Source organism: Ictidomys tridecemlineatus, chromosome 5 (assembly GCF_052094955.1).
Source record: "Ictidomys tridecemlineatus isolate mIctTri1 chromosome 5, mIctTri1.hap1, whole genome shotgun sequence".
In the NCBI taxonomy this organism is placed as follows: domain Eukaryota; kingdom Metazoa; phylum Chordata; class Mammalia; order Rodentia; family Sciuridae; genus Ictidomys; species Ictidomys tridecemlineatus.
The window spans coordinates 10,174,272-10,197,258 of NC_135481.1; the positions used below are offsets into that span (position 1 = coordinate 10,174,272).

Here is a 22,987-nt window from a genome sequence, read left to right on the forward strand (position 1 = left end):
CCATGTGTCCTGGTCTTGTCCCTACGGCTTCGACCCTCGTGCAAAGGGAATCTAGCTAGGCCCTCCTCTCCTTGGCTGCCTGTACTGTGAGTCTGTCTTGGCACCTAGGGGCTCTTAACCCATCTCTGCAGAGGGCAGAGGCAAGATAGCTCCAAAACCCCTTCATAAATATGCAGGTCTCCTGGTGCAGGGTTGCCCTGGTGTGGGACCAGGGACACTTACCTGAAGTAGAGGAGTAGTATTCCAGCACCAAGGCTGCGTTTTTGGAGAAATTGGTGCCTCCATCTCGGCTTTGGAAGAGGAAGGACTGATTCCACTGGGGTAGCTCTGGAGGTCCCCCAGGCTTGGAGAGCTGGAAAGAGAGGGTGGGAGCAGGTGTGGGGCAATAGCTTCTCCCAAGTTAAGACATCAGGTTGTGTGTGTGTCTCTCTCTATAAATATATACCACAAATGGTTGTCCCAATTATAAAAGCAGCACATACTTATTTAATACATTTTAGAAAAGAAAGTAAAATAAAAAGGAGCATAAATCCCCTATATTCCTACTTTTCATAAAACTGTTGGTTTTTGTTTTCTGGGCATATTTTTTATATACCAGTGATTGTCATTCAGTATTCTGCCTTTCTCATTTACCATCAAAACCTAGGCATATCCAGAGTCATTAAGAAACTCTTCTTACACATGAATATTTCCTGTCATGCCCAAGTGGCCTATTTTCTCTCTCCCCCAATCTTTTTTTTTTTTTTTCAATTACGTTGTACTGAATGCTCTTTGCCAAGAACCTCTATATTCCCAATTATTTCCTTGGTTCAAATTCAAATACACAAAACAATCACTGTGTTAAAGGACATGCATATTTTAAGGTGCTTAATTGGTGAACTATTTTCCTGAAGTGTTGCATTAATGTTTACAACTGTGCTGTGGCTGGAGGTATCAGTAAGTGTAAAATTAGACATGACATCTACTTTTGTCACTAGCCCCTCTCTGCCTCCTATAGGTTCCCCAGACTCCAGATCCTTGGTGTGTCTGTCATGTGAGCTGTCAGGTGCTGGGGCACTTGATGGCATACTAAGCTAGCAGCTGGAACATACACACAGGGACAATTTAGACAATGAAACAACTCCAATACCTAAATAAGGAGCTTGGTGAGATATTCTGTGGGTGATCAGAGAAACTGCCTTGAAGGCCAAAGGATCAGAGGAAGTTCTGAAGGGAGACTGGACAGGGTAAAGGGAGGGAGAAAGATCTGGATGGGAAGGGGCACAAGCAATGGAATGTGGATGCAGCACTGAGTATGGCAGTGTGGAGAACTCCTAGAATGGAAAAGGACCCTAGGGGAGGCCTGGCAACTGCAGAAGTCTAGCAGCTGAGCCTAGGTAGGGAGAAGGTAGGGAGATGAGAGGCAGCCCTGCAGGGCCTCAGTGTAGGGAGGGCTGCGGTCACTAGCACAGGCTCTCTGAGTGGCTGCCTTGCCTCTGCCCCCATCAGGAGCTGTCAGAAACAGGGACAGCCTCCCCCACCTCCTGCTCCCCTGTAATTCATCATTGCTTTAAAAAAAAAAAAAAAAAGGTCAGCATGCATGCTCCATGGACTGTTGCTGCTGCATTAAGGAGGAGCATCATTATGGGTTCTGTCCCACCCTATGGTGGTACAACCCTGATGCCTGTCACACTGATAGCTGGCTCTAGTTTTCCCAATCCCAGCTCAAGGCTCCACTGTGCCTTCATTGGCCCCCGGGAGATGGGTTGTGGCCAGTGCAGGGTCAGGGAATTGTGACTGGAGTGATGGGAGTGGAGTAATCCTCACATACTCATGATGGAAGGTTGGGAGAGCCATGTGGCCACCATGCTTAAGCCAGAGAAGCTGGTTCTGGGTTCTGTGGAGCTTGAGAGTGATCTTTCAGGACTGATCCCCAAACCATGTCCCTCCCAGAGACACCCATTCTCCTGGGTGCCAGAGAGGCATCCAGATGGCCTGGCCCAGCTGCTAGGCATTAGGTCACTCAGGGAGGACCTGTGGCTCATCCCCCTGCTGCCCCTTTCCTTGCCCCCACCCTGGAAGAGAGTTATTTAATGGATGCTCACTGTCTGCTCTGGGACCTATTAATGTGTCTAAATGGGGTCTATAAAGCAAGAGGTGGTGAGTGGCTGCCTGCCTAATGAGGGACAGCCACTTCCCTGAATGGTTTCCCAGGGTGAGTCCCCCAGGAAAGATCCCCTCAGACTAGAATTGGGGAGGGAGGGTCAGTCTCATTGTCTCTCTGATTCATATTCATATTCATATTCTCTCTCTCTCTCTCTCTCTCTCTGTGTGTGTGTGTGTGTGTGTGTGTGTGTGTGTGTGTGTCTCAAGGTTAAATATAACCTGCAGAGTCTGATGTCAGGGCCCTGGGAAGGTGCTAGTGGCTGATGTATGTGCTGGGTGGGGGCAGGGTGAGGGCAGGGTAAGGGTAGACATTGCCTGTAGATGCTAATGGGAAAGGCCACAGTGGGCTATGGAATTAAGGAATGTGATTAACCCTCAGCTGTGATCTTCAGAAAAGCCATTAACCCCTCCGGGCCACTGAGGCAGACTTATCTTCCTTGGGGACAGAGCCTTTATTCCATGGCTCATGGCCTCTCCTCTGATTTCTCCTGGGCTCACCCACACTCATACCTACTGCTACCTATTCTGCCTAGGCATAGTGGGGACCAACCTGGGAGAATGCTGGGGTGGGGCCTCCAGGGAGGTAGGCCCTTTGGACTCTAGGCCTGGGTCTGCCTCAACCTTGCTGTGTGACCATCAACAAACCCCTTCCCCTCTCTGGGTTTTCTCAAACCTCTTCCCCTGGTTTTCTCATTGTCCAGAAGTAGACTTATGATTGACACCTTGAAAGCCTATTGTGAAGTTGAAGGAAACAACATTTTGCTATTAAGGTGAAAGTTCAACTGAATGCAGCAAATGTGACTGGGAGACTTCTCCATGACACACGTGTGGGTGCTGCAGGGAATGGGGAGTTAGAGCCAGACCCTACCCCCATCCAGAGTTCCCCACCTTCCAAGAGGACAGGGCATGAGTAAGCACACATGTGCACCCATGCAGGTGTACACACACACACCCCTAGGATCCATGTAGAGGCCTAAGTGATTGTGGATGACTGAGGAGAAAGCCATACCTTCTGACCTGGGGCAAGGAGGCCTGAGGGATGAGGGCAGGAAAGAAGGAGCAACCTGGGCTGAGAGTCCAGCAAAGGTGAAGGCTGGAGGAGAGCGACAATGTAGAGAACAGCAAGTCCTCCTGGGGCACTGGGAGATGCCTGTGTGAATTGGGGCAATGAGCCAGGAGGCTGGAGGAGACAAGGAACTTGTGGACCTGGCTAAGGGGGGCTTTGTTCTGTCAGTGATAGCAATAAGGGATGCGAAGGGAAGGACCCAGCCCCAGGCAGGGGATGCCCAGCCTACTTCTTAGAGGATGAATAGAAGTGGCCTGGAGGGAGGATGCGGCAATGGTCCAGGCAGGAGAGAAGGCCAGCACTAGAAAGGAGTTTGAGGGAATAGACAAGGCTCCTGTGGTGTAAGGCACAGATGGATCTTTCACTCCTGCTTGTGTTTCAGTTCCTGGGAGTTCTGCCCTAGCGCCTAGAGGAGGCCAGGCAATAGGGCAGCCTGCTGGGTCCAGTGGGGGAACCTAGGTGCACCTAATAGCCCACCATCCCTGAGCTCATCAAAGTTCAAGGTCTGCAGCACTCACTAGGCTTGAGAGCAGTGAAGCAGACACAGGTCCACCCACCCCATCACCATTCTCCTTCCTGCCTCACAGACAACAGATCACCCTCTTGTCCAGAAGCGTCCTTTCTCCACACGTGTGCACATTGGCTACCAGCAAGGCAGAGCCACACCCTCCTCACTGATTGGCTAAGAGAAGTCATATGATCCAATTCTGACCAATAAGAGGAGAGGGGAGGTCTCCTGAGGGATTGGTGGAACCCAGAGGCTGCTGGTGAATTCTCAACCTGGCCCAGCTGCCGTGCTTCAGGGAGGGTCCTGGGCCTCTGGACTTGAGTCTCACACAGAGAAAAGTTTCTCATAAAAATGACACTTAAGAAGAAGTTACCCTTTTTCTCTGGCCTTTGTTTATATCTGAATGGGATGCCTGAAACATCTTGTCCCCGTGAGCTTTTAGCTAGCTGGGTGAAGGCAATTTTGGGGGTACTAAAGAGATCCCAAATCTTTTTAGGACAGCAATTCTGGCAGCATCCTATGTCAAGACTTCTGTGTGTGTGGTAATAAACATCCTAAATGTTCTGGTCCATTTGAGTTAACTTTTCTGTTACTTGAAGTCATATGTAACACGACGGACAGTCGTGAGGCTGGCCTAAGAGGAAACATTTGGTACTAGGGAAGATACGATTGTAAGGGGACAGAATCTTTTAACTGGCCTGTGGTTGGATGTTTCACCCTGATTATCCTTTAAGTTCTCCTAATAGCCTGATAAAATAGGAATCCGTAGGTCTGGAGGAATTGAGCATTTTGGCAAAGGTCACATAGCTATTAAGTCACAGAGCTGGGATCAAACCCAAGTCTGCTGGACCCTCCAGCCCCTGCCCATAGTGCTTTGGTAAGATGGCAGCTGGTGAGAAACTATTGTACCCCAAGATATCAGAAAGGACAGGCCCTGGAAGTCATCTAGTCAAATCCCCACCCCATTGACTGTGGAAATGATAGAACTGAAGCTCAGACAGGACAGGGCAGGAGATGTAAGCTCTGGGTCCAGGCCTGCTGACCGTGCACCTCCAGGTAGGTCTCTAACCACTCCACCTTCCACCCCCTTGTAGCAACGTGCCCTGTTCGCTCACTGCTAGCACCTGGGTATCTCTGTGCGGGCTACCAGTGAGTTCCCAACCTGGCCCAGCTGCCATGGTGCTGGTGTCCTAGACCCCTGACCTCAAGTTTTACACATAGAAAAGGCCTTGGGGGGAAGTCTCCATAGTGAGGGGCACCTCCCCCACTCAGCTAGTTAGGCAGCGAGAGGGCCCAGGGATAGGAGGGGGCTCACTCATTAAAGCAGTCAGTGCCTCCCGCCCCTTGGGACAGCCTGCTGATTGGTTCATAATTTTCTGGGCAAATGCAGGGCCATGTGTGAGTTGACTCTGGGGAAATCAGGCAAGGATTGGTTTAGGTTTGAAGCTTCGGTCCCCAAGGTTTCCCTTTATCCCACTCCTTCCTGCCACCATCACTCTTGCCTGTGTCTGAGCCTTCTTCAAATGTTTTTGCCTTTAAATGAAGGCTGGGGCTCCAAAGGAGTGTCTTGTTCTAGTTTTGCAGTGCCAGACATGAATGCTTATGGGTGGAAAAGAAAAGGGACTTCCAAGAACCCCTTTGTTCTTCTAGGCGTGTTAGAACCATTGTGTAGAGTAAGCTCCCTCTGAAGTGCATTCAGGGAAGAGAACAACAGGGCCATTACCCAGTACCCAGCCATAATCAGTATACCCCGTCCTCAGCTTAGTGTGATGTGACACACAGCCCTCCTGTCCACCCCTGGTATGTACCATGTCCTGGGTATCTGTGCCTCACATCATGTTCTTGCTGTTCTCAACCACCCTGTACCAACCTTCCCCATATCAAAAAGTCATGATTGCCCTTCTGAATGCCCCTATGCTTCACAACCCTCTCCTCTGATCAATTAAAACGTTTTTACTGCAGTAAAATATACATAACATAAAATTTACCATTTTAAGCAATTCAGTTGTGTTAAATACATTCATATTGTTGTGCAACCATCACCACTATCTATTCCTAGAACTCTGTCATCACCCCAAGTATAAACTTTAACACCCCCTTCTTCCTTCTCCCGAGCCCCTGGTAACCACTGTTCTACTTTCTGTCTCTGTGAATGTGCTGATTCTAGGAATCCCAAATAAGTGGAATCATATGATAGCTGTTCTTTTGTGTCTGTTCTGATTTTTGCAGTTCTGATTTTCCTTTCTGGTTTGATATTAGATGATTCATGCTCTGCGTTGATGACTAATATTTCCACGGGTGCGATTCCTGTCTTCTTCAGAGCAAGCATGCCCTGACAGATAAGGCCTGCCCTGGGTATGCAGCAAACTCTTCTCCTTCAATAGTCAAGTGCTGCTGGATGATTGAACAAAGCAATAAACTTGAGGGTGAGTTACCAGAAGTAGGAACCAGTGAGAAGACGAAATGAGGGAAGGAACCATACCTGAGGGTACCCACTCTGGCTGACCCGAGGCACATCAAAACTCATCATCGATTGGATAGGGAAGGAGAGCGGAGTGATGTGCAGCCCCATAGAGGCTGGACTCTGTCTGGCCTGATTTTCCCTGGGGAGGCAAGGAGACAGGGGTTGGTACTCTTGGCCCTGTCACCAGCCTGGCAGCTGGGGCTCCTAGTTGGAGTCTGGATTGATGTGAGAGAGGGGTAGAGTACAGCGGCCTGCCTCATTCAGGCTAGAATCTTGTGACATGGCTGGTGGGCCATGGTCTTCCAACAACTGACCTAAGCTTTGGAAAATCTCATCTTGGTCAAGAGATGGGCTATAGCTCCCAGGTTCCCTTGACTGTTACTTGCTGTGGCCTTGGCCAACTTTCCCATCTTTAAAATGGGCCTTGTAAGCCAGGCACAGTGGGGAACACCTGTAATCTCAATGACTTGGAGGTGGAGGCAGAAGGATTGCAAGTATGAGGCCAGCCTCAGAAGTGAGACCCCCAGCAGCTTAGCAAGACCTGTTAGTAAAAAGTAAAAGGACTGGGGATGTAGCTCGGTAAAACACTCCTGGATTCTACCCGCAGACCCCAAAACAAAACAAAACAAAAATGGGCCTTGTATTACCCACTTCATTTGTGGAAGATCTTGTCAAAATAACTCCCACCATCCCACCATGGAAACCCAGTGTAGGCTTAAGGGGCGTGGAGAGCCGTGTATGTGTGTGTGTCTCTGAGCTTGTTGGGTATCAGGACATCAGTGCGCAGTCATCTTCATTCCTCCAACAAGCAGGAAGGAAGGTCATAAACACTCCACAGGGGGTGCACATGAGTTAAGGGGTTCTCTTGGATCATCAGAGCCAGTAGAAGTGACAAGGGAGCAGAAATCTAACTCCCAGGAGAGATGCTGTTACACAGAGAGCATGTGTTACTGGGGAACTTTCCCCACCTCCAGGGGCCAAACTAGCCTGAATCCCCTTCTTGAGGATGGTATATAAAGGACGTCTTGAGAAGTTGGGAACAAGTTGGGGCTGGGAGACCAGGGAGACTTCCAGGAGGCTGAGAGGATTCCCAGGTAGAGCTAACGTCACAGAATTCCAGCATGGCCTTAGCCTGCCTCTTTGGTAGGTGGAGACTGTGTCCCTGAACTAGAGTGGGAAAGGGGACTCCAGGGATGGTGGGTCTGAGCTGGGGAGGCAGGTTGGGGGCGGGGGTAAAGGTCCCCTCTTATCCTCGCACAGTGGCTCCCTCCAGCTCCTCAGGCTCCATGCAGGCCTCATCCTCCTCCCCTGCTTGCTCTCAGGAGATGTCCCAGCTGCCCCTTTCCAGGGGTCTGAGGTCTCTAGGGAGAGACCTAGAGGCCTCTGCTGCAGGAAGCTCTCTGGGGCCTCAGACCTGGGTGTGGGAGGGAGATTGGGGGGTCTTGGAGGAGGGGAGCTTTCTGGAGCTCCTGGAAGCTGCTTGTGGTGGCAGTGACACCAACCTCTGTCCTTTGCCCCCAGCTCCTTGCCCATGCCCCCCTGGGCTTCACTTACTTAAACTCCTTATAGTTGGGAACCACACGGGCAATCACCACCATGGGGTTGGGGTTGTTGATCAGTGGATCGTTGACTCCCCGGAGAAAGACCTGGAGAAGAGAGGAGGCAGGTGAAGCCCATGTGGCCTTGAGCCCTCCCACAGATCTCACCATCCTGCCTGCTCTTCCTTCCCCAGCCATGGTCCACCCCCTCCACCTGCTCTTCCCTGCCTCACTTGGTTCCTGCTTTGCTCATGGCTGCCTTGCTTCAGGAGGCAGCCTTCTCTGACTAAGGCAAGTGGCCCCAGTTTCCTTAGGGCACTGCTGGGACTTAGTAGTGAAACGTCTTACAACAGGGGCCACTGGGGACAAGGTGTGAGACAAGAGTCAGGGCCTGGGAGGAGTCAGGGAATTTGGGTTCTACCCTTGGCTCCCCTGATGGCTTCTGGGGCAGAATTAGGGTTAGTTAGGTGTTCTGGCTCCTTTCAGTTTCTGTCCATCAAAGGGGACAAAAAAACTTTATCCAGGCTTGTTCTGGGCTATGCAGAGTCTCTGATTAGGTTGGCTGTGAGAGGACACCTTGTAAACCAGACCCTAGGTCTGGTTTCTCCAACTATACTGAGCTTCCCAAGGTCAGAGCTCACCGCCAGTTTTCCTTGGTTCTCCTGGGAACAGTTGGGGCTCACCCCAAGGCTTTCCTAGCTAGGGTTGATTTGGAAGGGAATCCCTAACATCAGCATCTCTGGGCTCCTGTCTTCATCTGGTTCCAGCTATCACCCACTCACCATTGCCCTCCCAGGATGATCTCCTGTCCTCTGTCATCTCTTGGTGCTACTTTCCACGTTCGTGGTGGAAGGCAACAGAGAAGAAATTGGAGTGTCTCCAGGAGACACTCCACCTCCATTCTCATGCCGGATCTTCCCTTTCTCTTTACTACACTGTAGTAAAAACTATCTTCTTAGAAATGCATGGGATCATCATGTCCCTCCCCTGCTTCAGATCCTGCAATGGCCTCCTTAAATGTGTTCCATTGATTTTGCTTTTTGCCATGCTGGGGATCAAACCCAGAGCCTCATACATGCTAGGCAAGAGCTCTACCACTGAGCTCCACCCCCAGCCTTTATTCCATGGTTCTTACCATATTGCCAAGGCCTGCATGTGTTGGTCTGTCGGCTCTTCTGCCCACATCTGCTAGCTCCCAGCCCCCTCTTTTTGCTCCAGACTCTTTCTGTCACTCTTCCAACATGTTCTGCCTATTTCTGTCTCAGGGGTTTTGCATGTTCTGATCCCTCTGCTCGCTACCACACCCCCGCCCCCGCAACTTATCGTGGCTGCTTTTTCTCCTCTAATTTATATGGCACCACCTCTGAGCAGTCTTCTGGCCATTCTGCTAAAGCAGCCCAATCTTTCCCTCTCTCTGTCTCTGCATTCCTCTTCCACAGCCTGCATCATAGCTTGTGCTTATTCTAATTTATGTCTTATTTATTTTCTGTCTGTTTGACTAGTGCCCAGGCTCCATATGGGTAGGGACCATGCCTGGCTCAGTCACTGTTGCATTCCCAGCTTTTAACACAGTGCCTGGCACAGCGCAGGAGCTTAATATATGTTTGTGGGACAAGTGAGTACATTATTGAGGGAGAACAGAGAAGGGAGAGGTTGCCTCTATGTTTGAGTGTGAAAGAGAAATGCAGACACCTGGGAGTGGGGGAAGAGACAGGTGTTGTTGATCCAAGGGAAGTCTGGGGCTGAGTTGGCCTTAGAGGACGGTAGAATCCTAAGGAAGAAAAGCTGGAAGGGGAAGGGGCTCTGGGTACAGCTAAGGGACCATGCCTCAGGCACACCTTGGGATGGGAAGAGGCCTTCGACAGGCCTATTTCAGCTGGGTCACCTTGCCAGCCTTTGTTCCACTTTAGGCCTCAGTTTCCCGACTTGTACACTGAGGGTTTGGACCATCATCTCCATGATCCTTCTAGCTCTGACCTTTAAGGGCCAGAGAGAGGATTGTTCGGAATCCTCTCCTTCAGCACCGTCCCCTAAGGCCCCTCTGCCAGGACCCATCTCAGTTGCCAGCTAACTCCACACAATAATAGTCCTGAGGACCTTTCAGCTCTCACCAAAGCCTCCCAAGGAATCTCTGAAGGTGTTGTTTCATGGGAGAGCTGTCAGACCCTGTCACTTACAGGACTCCAACAGGTGTAAGGGCTGAGGGGGGTGGTTGAAGGGCCGGGGGGTAATTTCCACCTGTTCTATTCTGGCTCTGGTCATGTGTGAATGAGATAGCTGCCCAGGCACACCTGCCAGTGATAGCCTGGTGAGCAACAGAAGCCATTTCTTTTCCTGCTGTGCTCTCCAGTCTGCCATTAGAAGCGACATCTGCTCGTGCGGCCGTGTCTGTCATTCACACAGGGAGAGGTCTGTTTCGGAGCAGGGGTGCTGGGGGCCCGAGAGGCCCACAAGTCAAAGGACTGGGGGTGGGGCAGGTCCACAGCGCCTCCTGCAGGCCCAAGGTTCTGCCTGTATCTTGGGGATGTGGCTCCCTTCCTGTGGGCGTGCACCCTGGGGACAGCAAGGCCATGTGTGACCACTATTCCTTATTTCTGTGTGTGAGTGGTCAGCTGACTGTCCCAGGAAATAGCCAAATATAAGAAAGAGGAGAGATGGGATGCCTGTTGGCTGTGGAGAAGCAGAGATGTGCGTCAGGAGCTCTGGGCTCCTATACAAGATTACACCCTTGGGTCTCAATGTCCCCAGCTGTGAAATAGGGTTCAAGAATAGTTCTTGCCTTGCCTGGCTCACAGTGCTATAGGGGGCTGGGGAGATTAAGTCAGCCATGCTGGGTTATGGGAAGCCCAGAGTTTGGGTCTTGTGAATAGTACTACCCAGACCATAGTGGATATGAACCTGCCACCCAGGGGCAGTTTGAAGGCTGTGAGTGAGGATGGAGGGGACAGGTCCCTATGGACTATGTCTTCCTTGAGTATCAGCTGTTTCTCCTGAAGCTGCTGAAGGGCCAAGGGGTACAGGGTGATGATCAAAGGGGCAGAAGCCAAGCCAAGCTAGATCCAGTCCTGGCCTGGCTAATGAAAGAGGCCTTGTAAACAGTTGTTGACCGACTTAATGAGTGAATGAACTCCTGACACCTAATTGTCAGACTAGCCAAACGTCAGCAAGACTCAGGGAGACCCTAAGTTTTTGTTTGGGGCACTTAGGCCCTAGGTCAAGGGTCATTGCCCCAGGAGGGAAGATTAGGACTGAAAACAGCCAGAGGCTATGGGAAAAGGTAGGACACACAGTGCTTCTCACCAACTTCCATGACATTAAGGAATCATGGCTATGGGAGACTCTGGTCCCTTCTGTAGAGTGGCCAGGCAGAGGGGACATGAGAAGCATAGCTATCACTCAGCCCCCATTTCTCTTACTTTCAAGGGCAGCGAGGGCAGACAGGCTAGGACACCTTTATCCCAGATCAAGTTTTGTCTTCACAAACTACTCTGGAAAGATCCAGTTGCTTTCTCCTTGATTTTTTTCCCTGGACACTTGTGCTCCATTCTCTCAGGCCAGTCAGAGATGGCCAAGGGCAAGGCCTGCTCTAAACCCGGCCCCTTCCCACCCCACCCACCACCCCAGAAGGCCACAGCTAGGTACCTCTAGAGCTGTGTGGTCACAGCCAACGTAGCGGGGGAGGAAACTGTTCTTCCGAACGATGGTGGCGTACAATTGGGGCTCAGCAGTTTCTTTGCTTTCTTTCGAAGGCTGGGTAGACTGGAGACAGGGTGGGGGAAGAAGACACACAAGAAGGAGACTATCTAAGGGGCAGAGGCTGGCCATAAATCCAGCCTTCTGCAGACAATCACTTGGCATTGCTCCGCTGGGGCTCCAAGCTGATAATTAAAGCTCATGGTCCCTGTGAGCCCTTCCAAGGAGATCAATATAATAAATCTTTGCTCTCCATTTGGATATTTCATCGCCCTCACAAAGACCCTGCTGCCTGCTCTCTTGGTAAAGATGTGATAACGAGGCCTGGGCTATAAGTGGATGGAGGGCCAGGGGCCAGGTAAACTCCCAAACTGGAGCTCAAGTGCAGGGTCTCCAGGGGGAGCCACTCATCTCTCTGGATCTTTGCTTCCCTGCTGACCCTGGGGCCTCATCTTGGGAGGCTGAGGCAGGAGAATCGTGAGTTCAAGGTCAGCCTTAGCAACTAAGCCAGGCTGTAAGCAACTCAGGGAGACCCTGTCTCTAAATAAAATATAAAAATGGGCTGGAGATGTGGTGCAGTTGTTAAGCACACCTGGGTTCAATCCCCAGTACCCCCCCCCCAAAAAAAAATAGGAAGTCAGAGGAGGGAGACTACCGGAACTATATCCCATGTGCCTGAGACTTTGCCCTTCATTGCACTGGGCCCTCCAGATGACCATGCCAGGAGGTATGCTGACAGAGAATGGGGGCCTGGAGTTAACTAGTTTTCTATGGGCATCCAGCTAGTAAATGGGAGACTTGGGACAGGAACAGAGACAATTTGGCTTCACATTGTTCTTTACTCTCACGAAAGAGACCTTGAATGCATGTAAGGGTAGGGGAAACTGATGCTTCTTCTCATTGTGGCTCAATGTCTGGCACATATTAGGTGCCATAAGTACTTGAGCAATGAAGGAGTGAATTCTCCCCCTCCCCCAATCAGCACTGGGTGGGAGCAGGAAAACTAACCTGGGAGGTCTAGGCTGCTGCTCAGATGTCCCCTAGAGGGACACATTGCAGGGAATGCTTTACCTGTCACATGCCCCAACCCCTCCTGGGCCTTCCTCCTGCCAACACCACATGTGGAGATGGTAAAGAAAGAACTGGCTTAGGAGACTGCATGACCTGGGCTCTACCTCAACTCTGCAGCTTTCTCTGTGACCCAGGATGAGAGGATTCTTTTTCCTGAGCTCCAGTCTCATGTAAGCAAAATGTAATTCACCTTGAGGATTAGATGATGTGGGAAGCATCTAGCACAGGACCTGGAACATGGTAGGTACTCTGTAAATACTGTATTTCCTTGATTTTTTAGATCTACTCCATCATTTATAATATGTGCAATCTTTCATTGGTGTATTCATGTAATTTCATAGTTGTTTTATGCAAATTGAGCTGTTTCATGGACAAGAATTCCCCCCCTCCCCCCACACACACCTTACTAGGATTGAACCTAGTAGTAACTCTACCACTAAGATACATTCCTTTTTGATTTTTTTGATTTTTTATTTTATTTTATTTTATTTTGGTACCAGGGATTGAACCCAGGGGCATTTAACCACTGAGCCACATCCCCAGCCCTAAATTACTTAGTGCCTCACTTTTGCTGAGGCTGGCTTTGAACTTGCAATTCTCCTGCCTCAGCCTCCTGAGCTGCTGGAATTACAGGTATGTGCCACCATACTCAGCTCTTTTTTGATTTTTGAAACATACTCTTGCCAAGTTGCCCAGGCTGGCTTTGAACTTGCAATCCCCTTGCCTCAGCCTCCTGAATAGCTGGGATTACAGGGGTGCACCCCCATGGTCTGTGAGAATTTCAAATTCCTGTGGGCATTATTTCTATCTACCTGCCATGAGTGATGTTTCCTGAGTCCCTAGGCTAGTCATACTGTGGAGTGAGCATGGGTTGTCTTAAGTTTGCTCTCAGAGATTATTTGAGGGCATCAAAGTTCTTCCCACCAGCTCTGGCCAGAGGGCATGCCCATAGCCTAGGGCTGTGACTTACATTTGCCAGCTGAAAGTGATAGGGGTGGAAGACACGCAGGTATTTAATGGGGATTTTGTAGGACAATAGCTTGTCTTTATTTTTATAGTCCATCACCTTAAGGATCACATCTGGAGAGAAAAAAATTAAGCACAGGGTTAGGACAGGGTTTGCTAGAACATCTTACCTCCTAGTGTGGTTAGAGAGTGAGGGGTGAGAGATATTGCTAAGAGCAAGGGGCACCAGCTACACAGAGGAATCATACACATATGTGGAACACACATGTGCACGTATCTCCACAAGAACTGACTGAGCCTCTGAGCAAGGCAAGGTTCCATGCCAGGTCATTTAGGACTCCAAAATGTGATTTTCCCCTGTGGCTAGGAAATTCCCATCCCAGGGATGGACCCCCAAAACTAAGCCTAGTTCCCCATGGCAACAGACACACAAGCGCACACAGAGATTCACAAGCAAGCAAGAAGGCCCTGGTCGTAAACACTCCCACCAGCTCCTTAGGATGGAGAAGAATCAACCCCTATATGTTGCAGGTGAGGAAACTCAATTAGGAAAAAGTGATCTGCTCCAGAAATCCTTAATGCAACTATCAATAAAAGTCTACTCCAAGTAAATAAAAATTAGTCTCAACACTAAGAATAACACCCCACTTATTAAACACTTTCAAATAAGATAACATTTTTCTCATTAAATGACATGAACTTCAGGATGAACTTTAAGGAATAAACACAGATGCCCTGGAGATTACAGTGGTCCCACTTAGTACCTATGTGTACCAGACATTGAATGCGCACCCTTTAACCATTATTTCAACAAGTTCCCACCATGGTATTGCCAAGTCTGCTTTAAAAATGTGAACAATGAAGCACAGAGGGGTTCTATAACTGAGCCACCATCACACAGCTAGAAAAATAAATGATGAGAAATCTGGATTTGGTGACTCTTGAGGCATCTGGCCGTTCTTGGAAGTCTGATTTGGGGAGGAAGAAAAGAAGGGAAAGGAGCAAAGGAAGAGAAGAATGGAGGAGGAATGAGAGATATGGAAGAGGGAGGAGATACAAGCGAGATCTATAGAAAAACAGGCAAGAGAGGATTAGGTGGAGTAATGTGCTTGAGAGAGACCCTTGGGAGCCTTTCTTCACGTGGGGAAGGTTTCAGTACCAAGGATAGCTGCCGGCCCTTGAAAGCTCAGCCAATGCGAAGCTCAGTGCTAAGCCCAAACTCAGCAGCCAGGTCACTTGGAGTGGGATGGGTCATTTGGATGTGGAGATAGAGAAGGAAACCAAGGGCTTTACCAACTGTCTTTCCTTTTTCATTCTTCCCCACAGCTACCCTGAACACACAGAGAGGGAAAGACACCAGCTGAGAGCTGGCTGCATGGGATCCATGCTCAAAGGAAAAGTGCTTTGAGATTGACTGAGGTGAGGGATTTAAAGTCAGAAAATGCAAGTTCCAGTCTAAGACACTGACTTGTTCTGTGATCCTTAGCAAATCACTTAACCTCTCTGAGCTCCATGGACCTGCTCTGCAAAATGTTCATACTTTAAAAGACAGAAAGAAAGGAAGGAAAGTAGGAAGAAATAAAGAAGTCCTGTCCCTTCCCTGGGATAGCTGAGGGAGGAGAGTGTGTTTTAAGCTACACAATTCTGTGCAAATGCTCCTCATGACTATTTGCCTGCTTGCTAACCATCTGCAGCTCTCCACACACTCACCCAGCCCTGGGCAGAGCTCAGCTGGGGGATTCCAGCGCTCTGGATCAAGGCCACAGTAGCTATGGAGGCGGCGGCCCCTCGTGCTCACTGCTGATGGACCTGAGTTCCCAGATCTGCTTAGGATTTGCTGAGGCCAAGCAGAAGAGGAGTGCCCCCATACCCTCATCTCTGGAGCTCTGTTAGGCAGATAAGCTGTAACTTGGGGGAGTGGACAGCCATTCCTCCCTGTTCCTGTCCACATGCTACAAGCACGCTTCATCAGCTTCCTTTCTGGGCATTGCGCCCTTCCGGCCTCCCACTGCTCCCTTTGTGTAGCCACAGGCCCTTTCTGACACCCGCCTACTTTGGCCCTGACCCAGGGTCTGCAGCTCCCCCTTTGCTTTTCATTAACACATCCTTGAGCTACTTCCCACCCTCCTCCCGCCTTTTGGCCTGGCCCCCATCTCCCCCACCCCCACCCCCTGTATCACCACAGCAACCGGGTTCCAACAAGCTACTTCAATCTGCAAAGAGGTGCCTGCCAATATTCCCTGCCTGCCTGTGCTGCCTCCCCACCCTCCTCCATCCCTCCTGCAGTTAGTCCTGCCCCTTCTCTGCTGCACTGATGGACCCCAGGGCTACTGACCTCATCACACCCTTTCCTCTCTTACCCCAGATGTGTACAGCCCAGGACAGGATCCAGCCCAGGTCCACACACCACAACCCCTAACTTCCTCATGCACATGCATGTATGTGTATGTGCACACACACACACTCATGCACTGTCAGATGCACATAGATCACACTGTTGCAGCCAGACACACCCATGCACACACACATACAAAACTCATATACATGTCTGCCTACAGGCACAGAGACACAGTGCGTATTCACACACAATACTATTCACACGAACACATGAACTAGCATGCAGGCATCCACAGAGACATGCACACCCAGGCACACACGTATAGCTGTGTGTGCCTTCCTTTGCCAATTTTCCTCCTCTTTTGTGTCATCTCAAACCATCACACAGTTTCATGTATCCCTTTACAAGCAGAAAAAAATTCTCTGGCTGGACCTCAAACTTGTCTCCTCCCCTCTCACTGAGGTTCCCCTCCCATTCCCTCTCTCCCTCCCACAGTCTCTGGCAGTGGCCTTTTGCCATCTGTGAGGTGAAAAGGAGTTCTAAGTCCCTGGCAAGATTTTGAGAAGAGAGGTTAAGCCTGTCCTCTTGGGGAGAGCCACAACAAGAAGCCAGCCTGAGGGTCTTCTGATTGGATGAGACCAGGGATGCAGCTGGGTACTTGTAGTCTGTGTGGATAGGGCCCCACAGCAGTCCTGCACCAGCCAGCCAGTGTTCCTTTGTGCCTAGCCAAGCTGTCACCCAAACTAGATGTTAGATGGGCCCACAGCATGGAAGACGTAAGTATGCATGTGTGTGCACATACCGGTACCTGGAGGCTCAGTCTGGCAGGAATAGTCTGAGAGGAACAGGCAGGAATAAGTGTCCATTTTAGGGACATTAATAAAACCCAAAACTTGGCTGGATGTGGTGGGGTATGCCTGTAATACTAGCTGCTGGGGAGGTGGAGGCAGGAAGATTGCAAGTTCAAAGTCAGCCTGGCCAATTTAGTGAGATCTTGTCTTGAAATAAAAAGAGCTTGGGGATGTAGCTCAGTGGGAGAGCACCCCTGAGTTCAATCTCCAGTACTAAATAAACAAAAACAAAACAACAACACAAAAACCTCAAATGGCAGCAGCTAGAACCTAGGAGTTCCAGTGAAAACATGTAGTGCTGAATCCAATACTGAATCCTAGGCTCTCTGCTGAGTACTTGAGCTTGAGCCAGTTATTTAAATTCCCTGAACCTTAGTGTTCTCTTCTAAGCAATGGGAGCATCATGGCTCCTCCTGGGAGGTGGTGACTCCAATGATCGATGCATGGGGACATGCCAAGAAGCTGTAATGTGCCATTTCAGTGGGAGACAGCAGTAATAACAACCATGAAAATAATAACAACGGTCATAAAAAAGATAAGCTTGCATTCATTTATGTGGAACAACTCATTTTTCTAGCAGGCTGGGGAGATGAGGCGTGACGGTATTATGATTTTATTTTTTTAATGCTTTTAACAGAGCCCAGGGAGGCGGTTCAGGTGGCCTCCAGCTGTGTTGAGTGGGGAGCCTCCTTCTGCCTTCCACAGCTGGGGGGTGTGTTACAGCCCCTCCCGCACACACCAGCCCACCAGCCCCCAGCCTCACCTTCTTGCCCTGAATTCTCAGCGAGTGTCTCCACTTTCACTGTTTCCCCCCAGATGGGGGATCTGGTGGGCTCTGAGGTCACCGAGGTGACTGCTTTGGAGCCCCGGTGGTCAGCTTCTTTAGAAGTGGTTTCCCTGGGGAAAGAGGGGCAGGGCGAATCAGGGAGGCACTTTGCCTGCCGAGTGCCGGCTCAGGGAATCCACTGTCCATAAATCTGGGTGAAAGGTGGACAGAATATGGAGGGATCCCTTCAACCCTGTACATAGACACTCATGTCATCCCTCTCATCCCTGGCCCAGTGGACGCCAGGCTTCCCCCCTCCCCCACCCACCTGTCTGGGGACACACCATCTGCTGCCACTGCTGTGGCCTTCACTTTGACTCAGACACCAGACACCATGCCTGTCTGACTTCCTGACTGTTCTCAGGGAAGGTCCCTGTAGGAGTCTGTATGTGACCCTCCTCCTGACCTGACCCTCTTCTCTAGGTTCTGTTTAGTGGGAGGGGGTCTCTAAACAGTGTGGTGGTGTGGTACTCCTCCCAGATGTCCACGCCTCTTGGTCTTCATTTCTCTATGCTTCTGACCCAGATTCCCGAGGCTGCAGACTGGGCACCCATAACCAGGCACCTGTAGCTGGACATGGGGGTGATAGTGAGGGCTTTGGGACCCTTAAGCACTTACAGGCTGTCAGGACCAGGCTGCCCTGGTGAGATGGGAGCTGAATCTGCATCCCAGTGCAGCCCAAAGATTTCTGGGTTAGGCTTCCCTGAGATCCAGAGCCATCAGACAGCTCAATGCCAAAGTTAATGTTCCTCGTGTTGAAGACATTATTCTGGTTATTCTGCCAGGGCTGTAAAAGACGCTGTAAAAGATTGCTGCAGCAATCATGGCATGAGGTCTCCTCTCAGAGAGCCTACCTCAGGGAGCCACAGCATACATCCAGCAGGGGAGGCAGCTGAGCAGATAGTCCCAGTCGCTCCAGGTGGGATGTAAGGGTGTTGTCCTCACCAGCTCTAAGCGCACCCTCAGAGGCCCCAAAGGGAATGTGGGGCAGGCCAGTCACCCCAGAAATTCAGACCCAATCTGCTCCATGCATCAGCAACACCAGCCTGGGGTCCTTCTCAGCCCAGCTGTGCCTTTTCTCCAGGAAGTGCTTGGAATTTTCTGGTCTTTACCACGGCCTCTGTCCTTTAGACTTAGGAGACTCTGTGGCCTAGCTCCTAACCATTCTTATGAGAGTCACATCTCGAGGCTCCAAGAGTCAACTGAGGACTCCTGCTCTGCTTTGACGGGGAGGCAGCGTGACAATGATTCTAACCAGCATCCTGCAGCCACACCACTTGGGTTCCAAATTCCAGTGCCACCATTAACTGTGGGACTTTGGGTAAGGTACATGGCTTCCTTGTGCTTTATTTCCTTCATCTGGAAAATGGGGATGATCATGTACTCATCAACAACCTGTAGGGTCGCTGTGGGAAGGAAGGGAATTAAATATGCTGTGCTTGGCACATCTTTAAGTATCATAAAACTGTTAGTAATTATTGTTGCTTTTGCTATTGTTATTGTTTTGGGGGGGGATTGAACTCAGGGCCTTGCACATAACTAGGCAAGCACCCTAACCACTGAGGTACAAGCCCCAGTCCTGTTATTACTTTTAATTACTAGTACATAAGTAAAATATAATTCCTCATTATCAATCAATAGCACTGAATGTCCTAGCCTCAGTGACCCTCCCATGGCCTGCCCCTTTGCTCTGGCCTGGTTTCTTTTCATTAATTGAAAACTGATGACTCAATTCCGGTTCTACACCTGGGGATCCCTGGCTGCCCTGGCTGAGTTGTGAAATCCTTGGATAAGCACAGGCTTTGGAGCTCAGAGACCTGGGCTAAGCCCATGTTTTCCCCAGTGGCTGGCTCCCCTCTGGGCCTTGGCTCTTCTAACTAGTGCCTGCCACAGAGGGTAGTTGAGTATCTGAAGGAAAGCATGGCAAACAGGAGGCCCCAGTTCATGCACTTCTCTTATTTGTGATACAGTACCACCTTGTGTTTTCTCAATGGGACCTGATGGAGGGCAGCATGAGGGGGGAAGGAAGGTGAGCCCTGAGGGAGGACTGGGATGGGAAGGATGCGACTCCCAGAGAGCTGGAGACCTGTCCAGACACCACCTGTCCTGTGGGCCCTGAGGGATAGAATGGGCTCCCTACAATTACAGAGGGCTGCTGTGGCCTGGGGCATGTGAGAGGCTGCCAAGTTGGAGAGGCCAAGGCATTGAGCCTGGCAGGCAGCGGAACTCAGCCTGCCTCCTCCACCCCTTGGGCCCCTTCCTCTCTGTGGCTAACTGAGGGGTGGGTGCAATATAAGGCCCTTCTCATGCCATCCTGATAGTATTCCCAAACTCAGAGATCTCAGAGCTCTCCTAGGTCCCTCCTGCCCACCCCTGCTCCCTTGTAGCATGAATGCAGGATCAGGCCTCGCAGTCTCCCCCAGCAGTGTCCTAAATGAGGTGGAGCATAGAAGAGCACACGGGAGCATTCCTGTGTCAGGAGGAAGGAAGGGGGTCCTTATACACCCCAGAAGTCACAGAATGACATCAGCTCATCACCCCCCCAGGGATATTCAAGTGGCCCTGTATGCACCAGAGAACCAAAGGTGCCAAGTCACAACCAGTACAGGGACAGAATTCGGGTTGGAATCCATGACCTGTACTTGCCAGCCTGTCTTCCACCCCCTGATCTCTGTGGCCCCTTGCTCCCCTCCCCTTCTTTACAGGAGCTCCCGGGAAGTGGGCAGGAGGAATTCCAGGTGGAAAGAGATGGGACTATTTATGGGGCAGGGCCAAGGGCTGATTCTCCTCAGGCCTAGAAGGAGTTAAGTCTCCCCTCCCCCCTGAATAAACACACCAAAGAGGTGGCCAGGGCTAGGTGAGGGAGATAGAGCGTGAGAGGAGGCCCCCCGGGAAGGGAGGCTTTTAGCAGGTGGAGGGAGGCTGTCAGGGTAATGGCTTTTCCTGGCACAGCTGATTCCTCTGGGCCTTGATGTGATTCTAGAAACTGGAGAGTAAGAGGGGGCCTCTGATTTCTTACAGACTAGGAGCAGGGAACCAGCTTGTGCCCCACTCCCTGCCCCCATTCTGCACCCCCAGCTGAACACATTCCTGAGTTCTAGGTCTCCAGGTCCTGAGTTCCCTCAGGGCTCCCAGTGCAACCTCAGGGTCCACTGGGGCCTCTCCAAGGCCTGTATCCCTGTAGGTTGTCTGCAAGGACAGAAACCCCATCCCCCTGTCCCCAAAGCCCTGCCCTGACCCTCCAGCCTGGCGCCAGGCAGTCAGGGGCAGGAAGAACCAACAGTGAGGTCTGCTGTCTGGGAGCTCAGACTTAATCCAGCTCTAGAAGTGTGGGCCTGGGGTTGGAATCAGGGGCAGGATGGGCAGTCCTGGGCTCCAAGCTAAGGGAAATCCAGCCCAGCCCTCCACCAGGGTGCAGAGTGGTGTGAAGTGTCTCTGACAAACCCCAGTCCCGAGCCTGAGGTCTCTGGGGCTCACTCCCACTCCAGCAGAGGGTGAGGAGCCAGGCCTTAGCACAGCTGTGAGTGGGAGGGAATGAGAACAAATTTTCTTTCCTTCTGCAAGGTCACGACTAAGGGAAGATGTGTTGTCTGGTTCCCATGTCTGCTACTGAGTGGAGGTGAGCAGTGGAAAAACACAGGACATTGATGGAGACACAAAGGGACCTTGGGCACCCCCAGGGGGCAACTCCCCCAGCCCTCTACCCCGCCTCCATTACTCCAAAGAGGTTTGTGTGCTTCAATGTCATCCATTCTTAATACCCTATTGACCAACACTCAAACTGCCTCAAGGTCTCCTATTCACACCCAGCCACCTCTGCCAGCTGCCCTGCTGGTCCTCCTGGCCCTCTTGGCCTCTCACTCCCCTCAAAACATCAAAACATGCACAACAGTCAAGTCTGGTTTCCTACCAGGCAGGACTTTGGTAGTCTGGGATACAGGCAGGCCAGTTTGTCCCGCGTGCCCATCACAGGGCAGCCACCAGGAGGTCAAAGGAAAGAGAAGGGCTTGAATTCAGGATTATACTGGCTGCTGGGGTCCTGGTTCGGCAAGCTCCCAGGAGGATAGGAAAGTCCAGAGGGATGTTTTCAGATGCTCCCTGGGAAGGAAATAGGCAGGCACAGAAAAGGATGGACAAAGGGAAGATCTTTAGATGGAGGGACAGTGGGACAAGAGGTCTTGTGACCCTTTGACAGGGCCCACCATGGCCCTATTGCTGGCCCACCTGAGATACTTAGAGAAAGGTGGGAGGATAGGTTCAGACTGAGAGTCCTTTAGGCCAGCAGCTGGGATGTCATAATTGGACCTGTGTCTGAGAAGACAGGGAAATTTTCCTTTGCCTGAATCCTCCATGACAGCCTCTGAGCCAGAGAGGCCAGCCTCTCCCATCTTCTAGAAGTACAAAAGATAGCCAGAGTCCAAGGCCAGTCCTTCCATCCCTAGAAGGCACTAAAAAACCCAATGACCTTTTCCTGATCCAGAAACCTAGCCTTGTGCAACAGGAACAGGAGTTGGGGTGTTGGCTCTATAGAGAGGGTCATCCGAAGAGGATGGTCAAAGGCTGCATTCCTGTTTCTGAGCCTAACTGGCTGGACCAGTGAGGGAAGAAGGTTCCACAAAGGGGGCAAGACTCACAGAGATGGAGAAAAGAAACTTCTGAACTGGAGAAAAGAGCCTAAGGCTCAGAGCAGGCCAGGAGCTGGTATCATGCACAAGTCACAGGAGGGACAGTCTGGCTGATCCAGGTTTGGCGGATTGAGGTAATCAGGAGAGAGAAGCTTATGGGCCTCCCTGACTGAGCCCTCTCTCAAGCCTTCTTCCTTCCATGCCCCTTTTCAGTGTCCTCTGAAGCCAGACAGGCAGCAGGGGAAAGTCCTCACACTTTGGGCTTTAGCCAAGCTCCCCTGGGAATGCTGGGTAGGAAGTTGTACCCAGAGTTGCTCAAAGAGAAGACGTACTGAATCCAGAAGGGAGAATTCAGCCTGAAGCTCCCTTCTCACCCTCCCTCATTTTGTCTGGACTCAGCCACCAACAGTGCCCCACTCCCCGTACCCCTCCCCAGCCCCACACTGAGGGTAGGCAGCTGGTCCTTGTGGACTCTTGAGCTCTCTGGAAGCTTCCACTTAAGACATGAGCATGGTGGTTCTCAGCAAAATGATGGGCTCTCATCCTGGGTTTCATTATTAATTGGAGTCTAATGAACCATCACTAATTGCTGATGGTGCTACAACACTACAGGTGGGCCTCGATTTATAGAATAACGGTCTCTGGCACAAGGCAGGTATGAATTGGACACCAAAGACGCCCCATCTGCCTGGGCCTAGATCCTCCCCTTGCAGGGAGGAGTAGGCAAGGGCACATTCCAAGGAACTCTGGTAAAGGCAAAAATCTCTCTGAAAAACTTAAATGTCTCTCCTCTAGCCCATCCTTCCCCACACTACATCTGAAATGACCCCAACTGTTCTTGGGGAGCATCGTGGGCAACAAGCAGCCCTGGTCCCTACCCATGGCACTCAGGAAGG

At 50.9% G+C, this 22,987-nt stretch overlaps 1 protein-coding gene and 1 long non-coding RNA gene across 4 annotated transcripts in view; one reads left to right on the forward strand and one right to left on the reverse strand.

The window, feature by feature from the left end:
* Ccdc33 (coiled-coil domain containing 33) overlaps positions 1-22,987 on the reverse strand; it is an 83,144-nt gene that overhangs the window by 47,760 nt on the left and 12,397 nt on the right. The window contains exons 3-8 of one of the 2 annotated variants that reach the window (XM_078049297.1): positions 17,404-17,537; positions 13,456-13,565; positions 11,364-11,480; positions 7,738-7,829; positions 6,202-6,322; positions 223-352 (exon numbers count right to left, since the gene is read on the reverse strand). In XM_078049297.1, the coding sequence (XP_077905423.1) occupies positions 223-352; positions 6,202-6,322; positions 7,738-7,829; positions 11,364-11,480; positions 13,456-13,565; positions 17,404-17,537 (704 nt within the window). Of the gene's footprint in view, positions 1-222; positions 353-6,201; positions 6,323-7,737; positions 7,830-11,363; positions 11,481-13,455; positions 13,566-17,403; positions 17,538-22,987 lie in introns of those variants that run through there. The other variant, XM_040274407.2, reaches the window with a different exon arrangement.
* LOC120886245 (uncharacterized) overlaps positions 1-22,987 on the forward strand; it is a 57,468-nt gene that overhangs the window by 19,701 nt on the left and 14,780 nt on the right. Inside the window, exon 2 of one of the 2 annotated variants that reach the window (XR_013438702.1) lies at positions 5,979-6,145. The exons of the other annotated variant lie outside the window; for it this stretch is intronic. This is a non-coding gene — a long non-coding RNA (uncharacterized LOC120886245). The remainder of the gene's footprint in view (positions 1-5,978; positions 6,146-22,987) is intronic. 2 annotated transcript variants of the gene reach the window in all.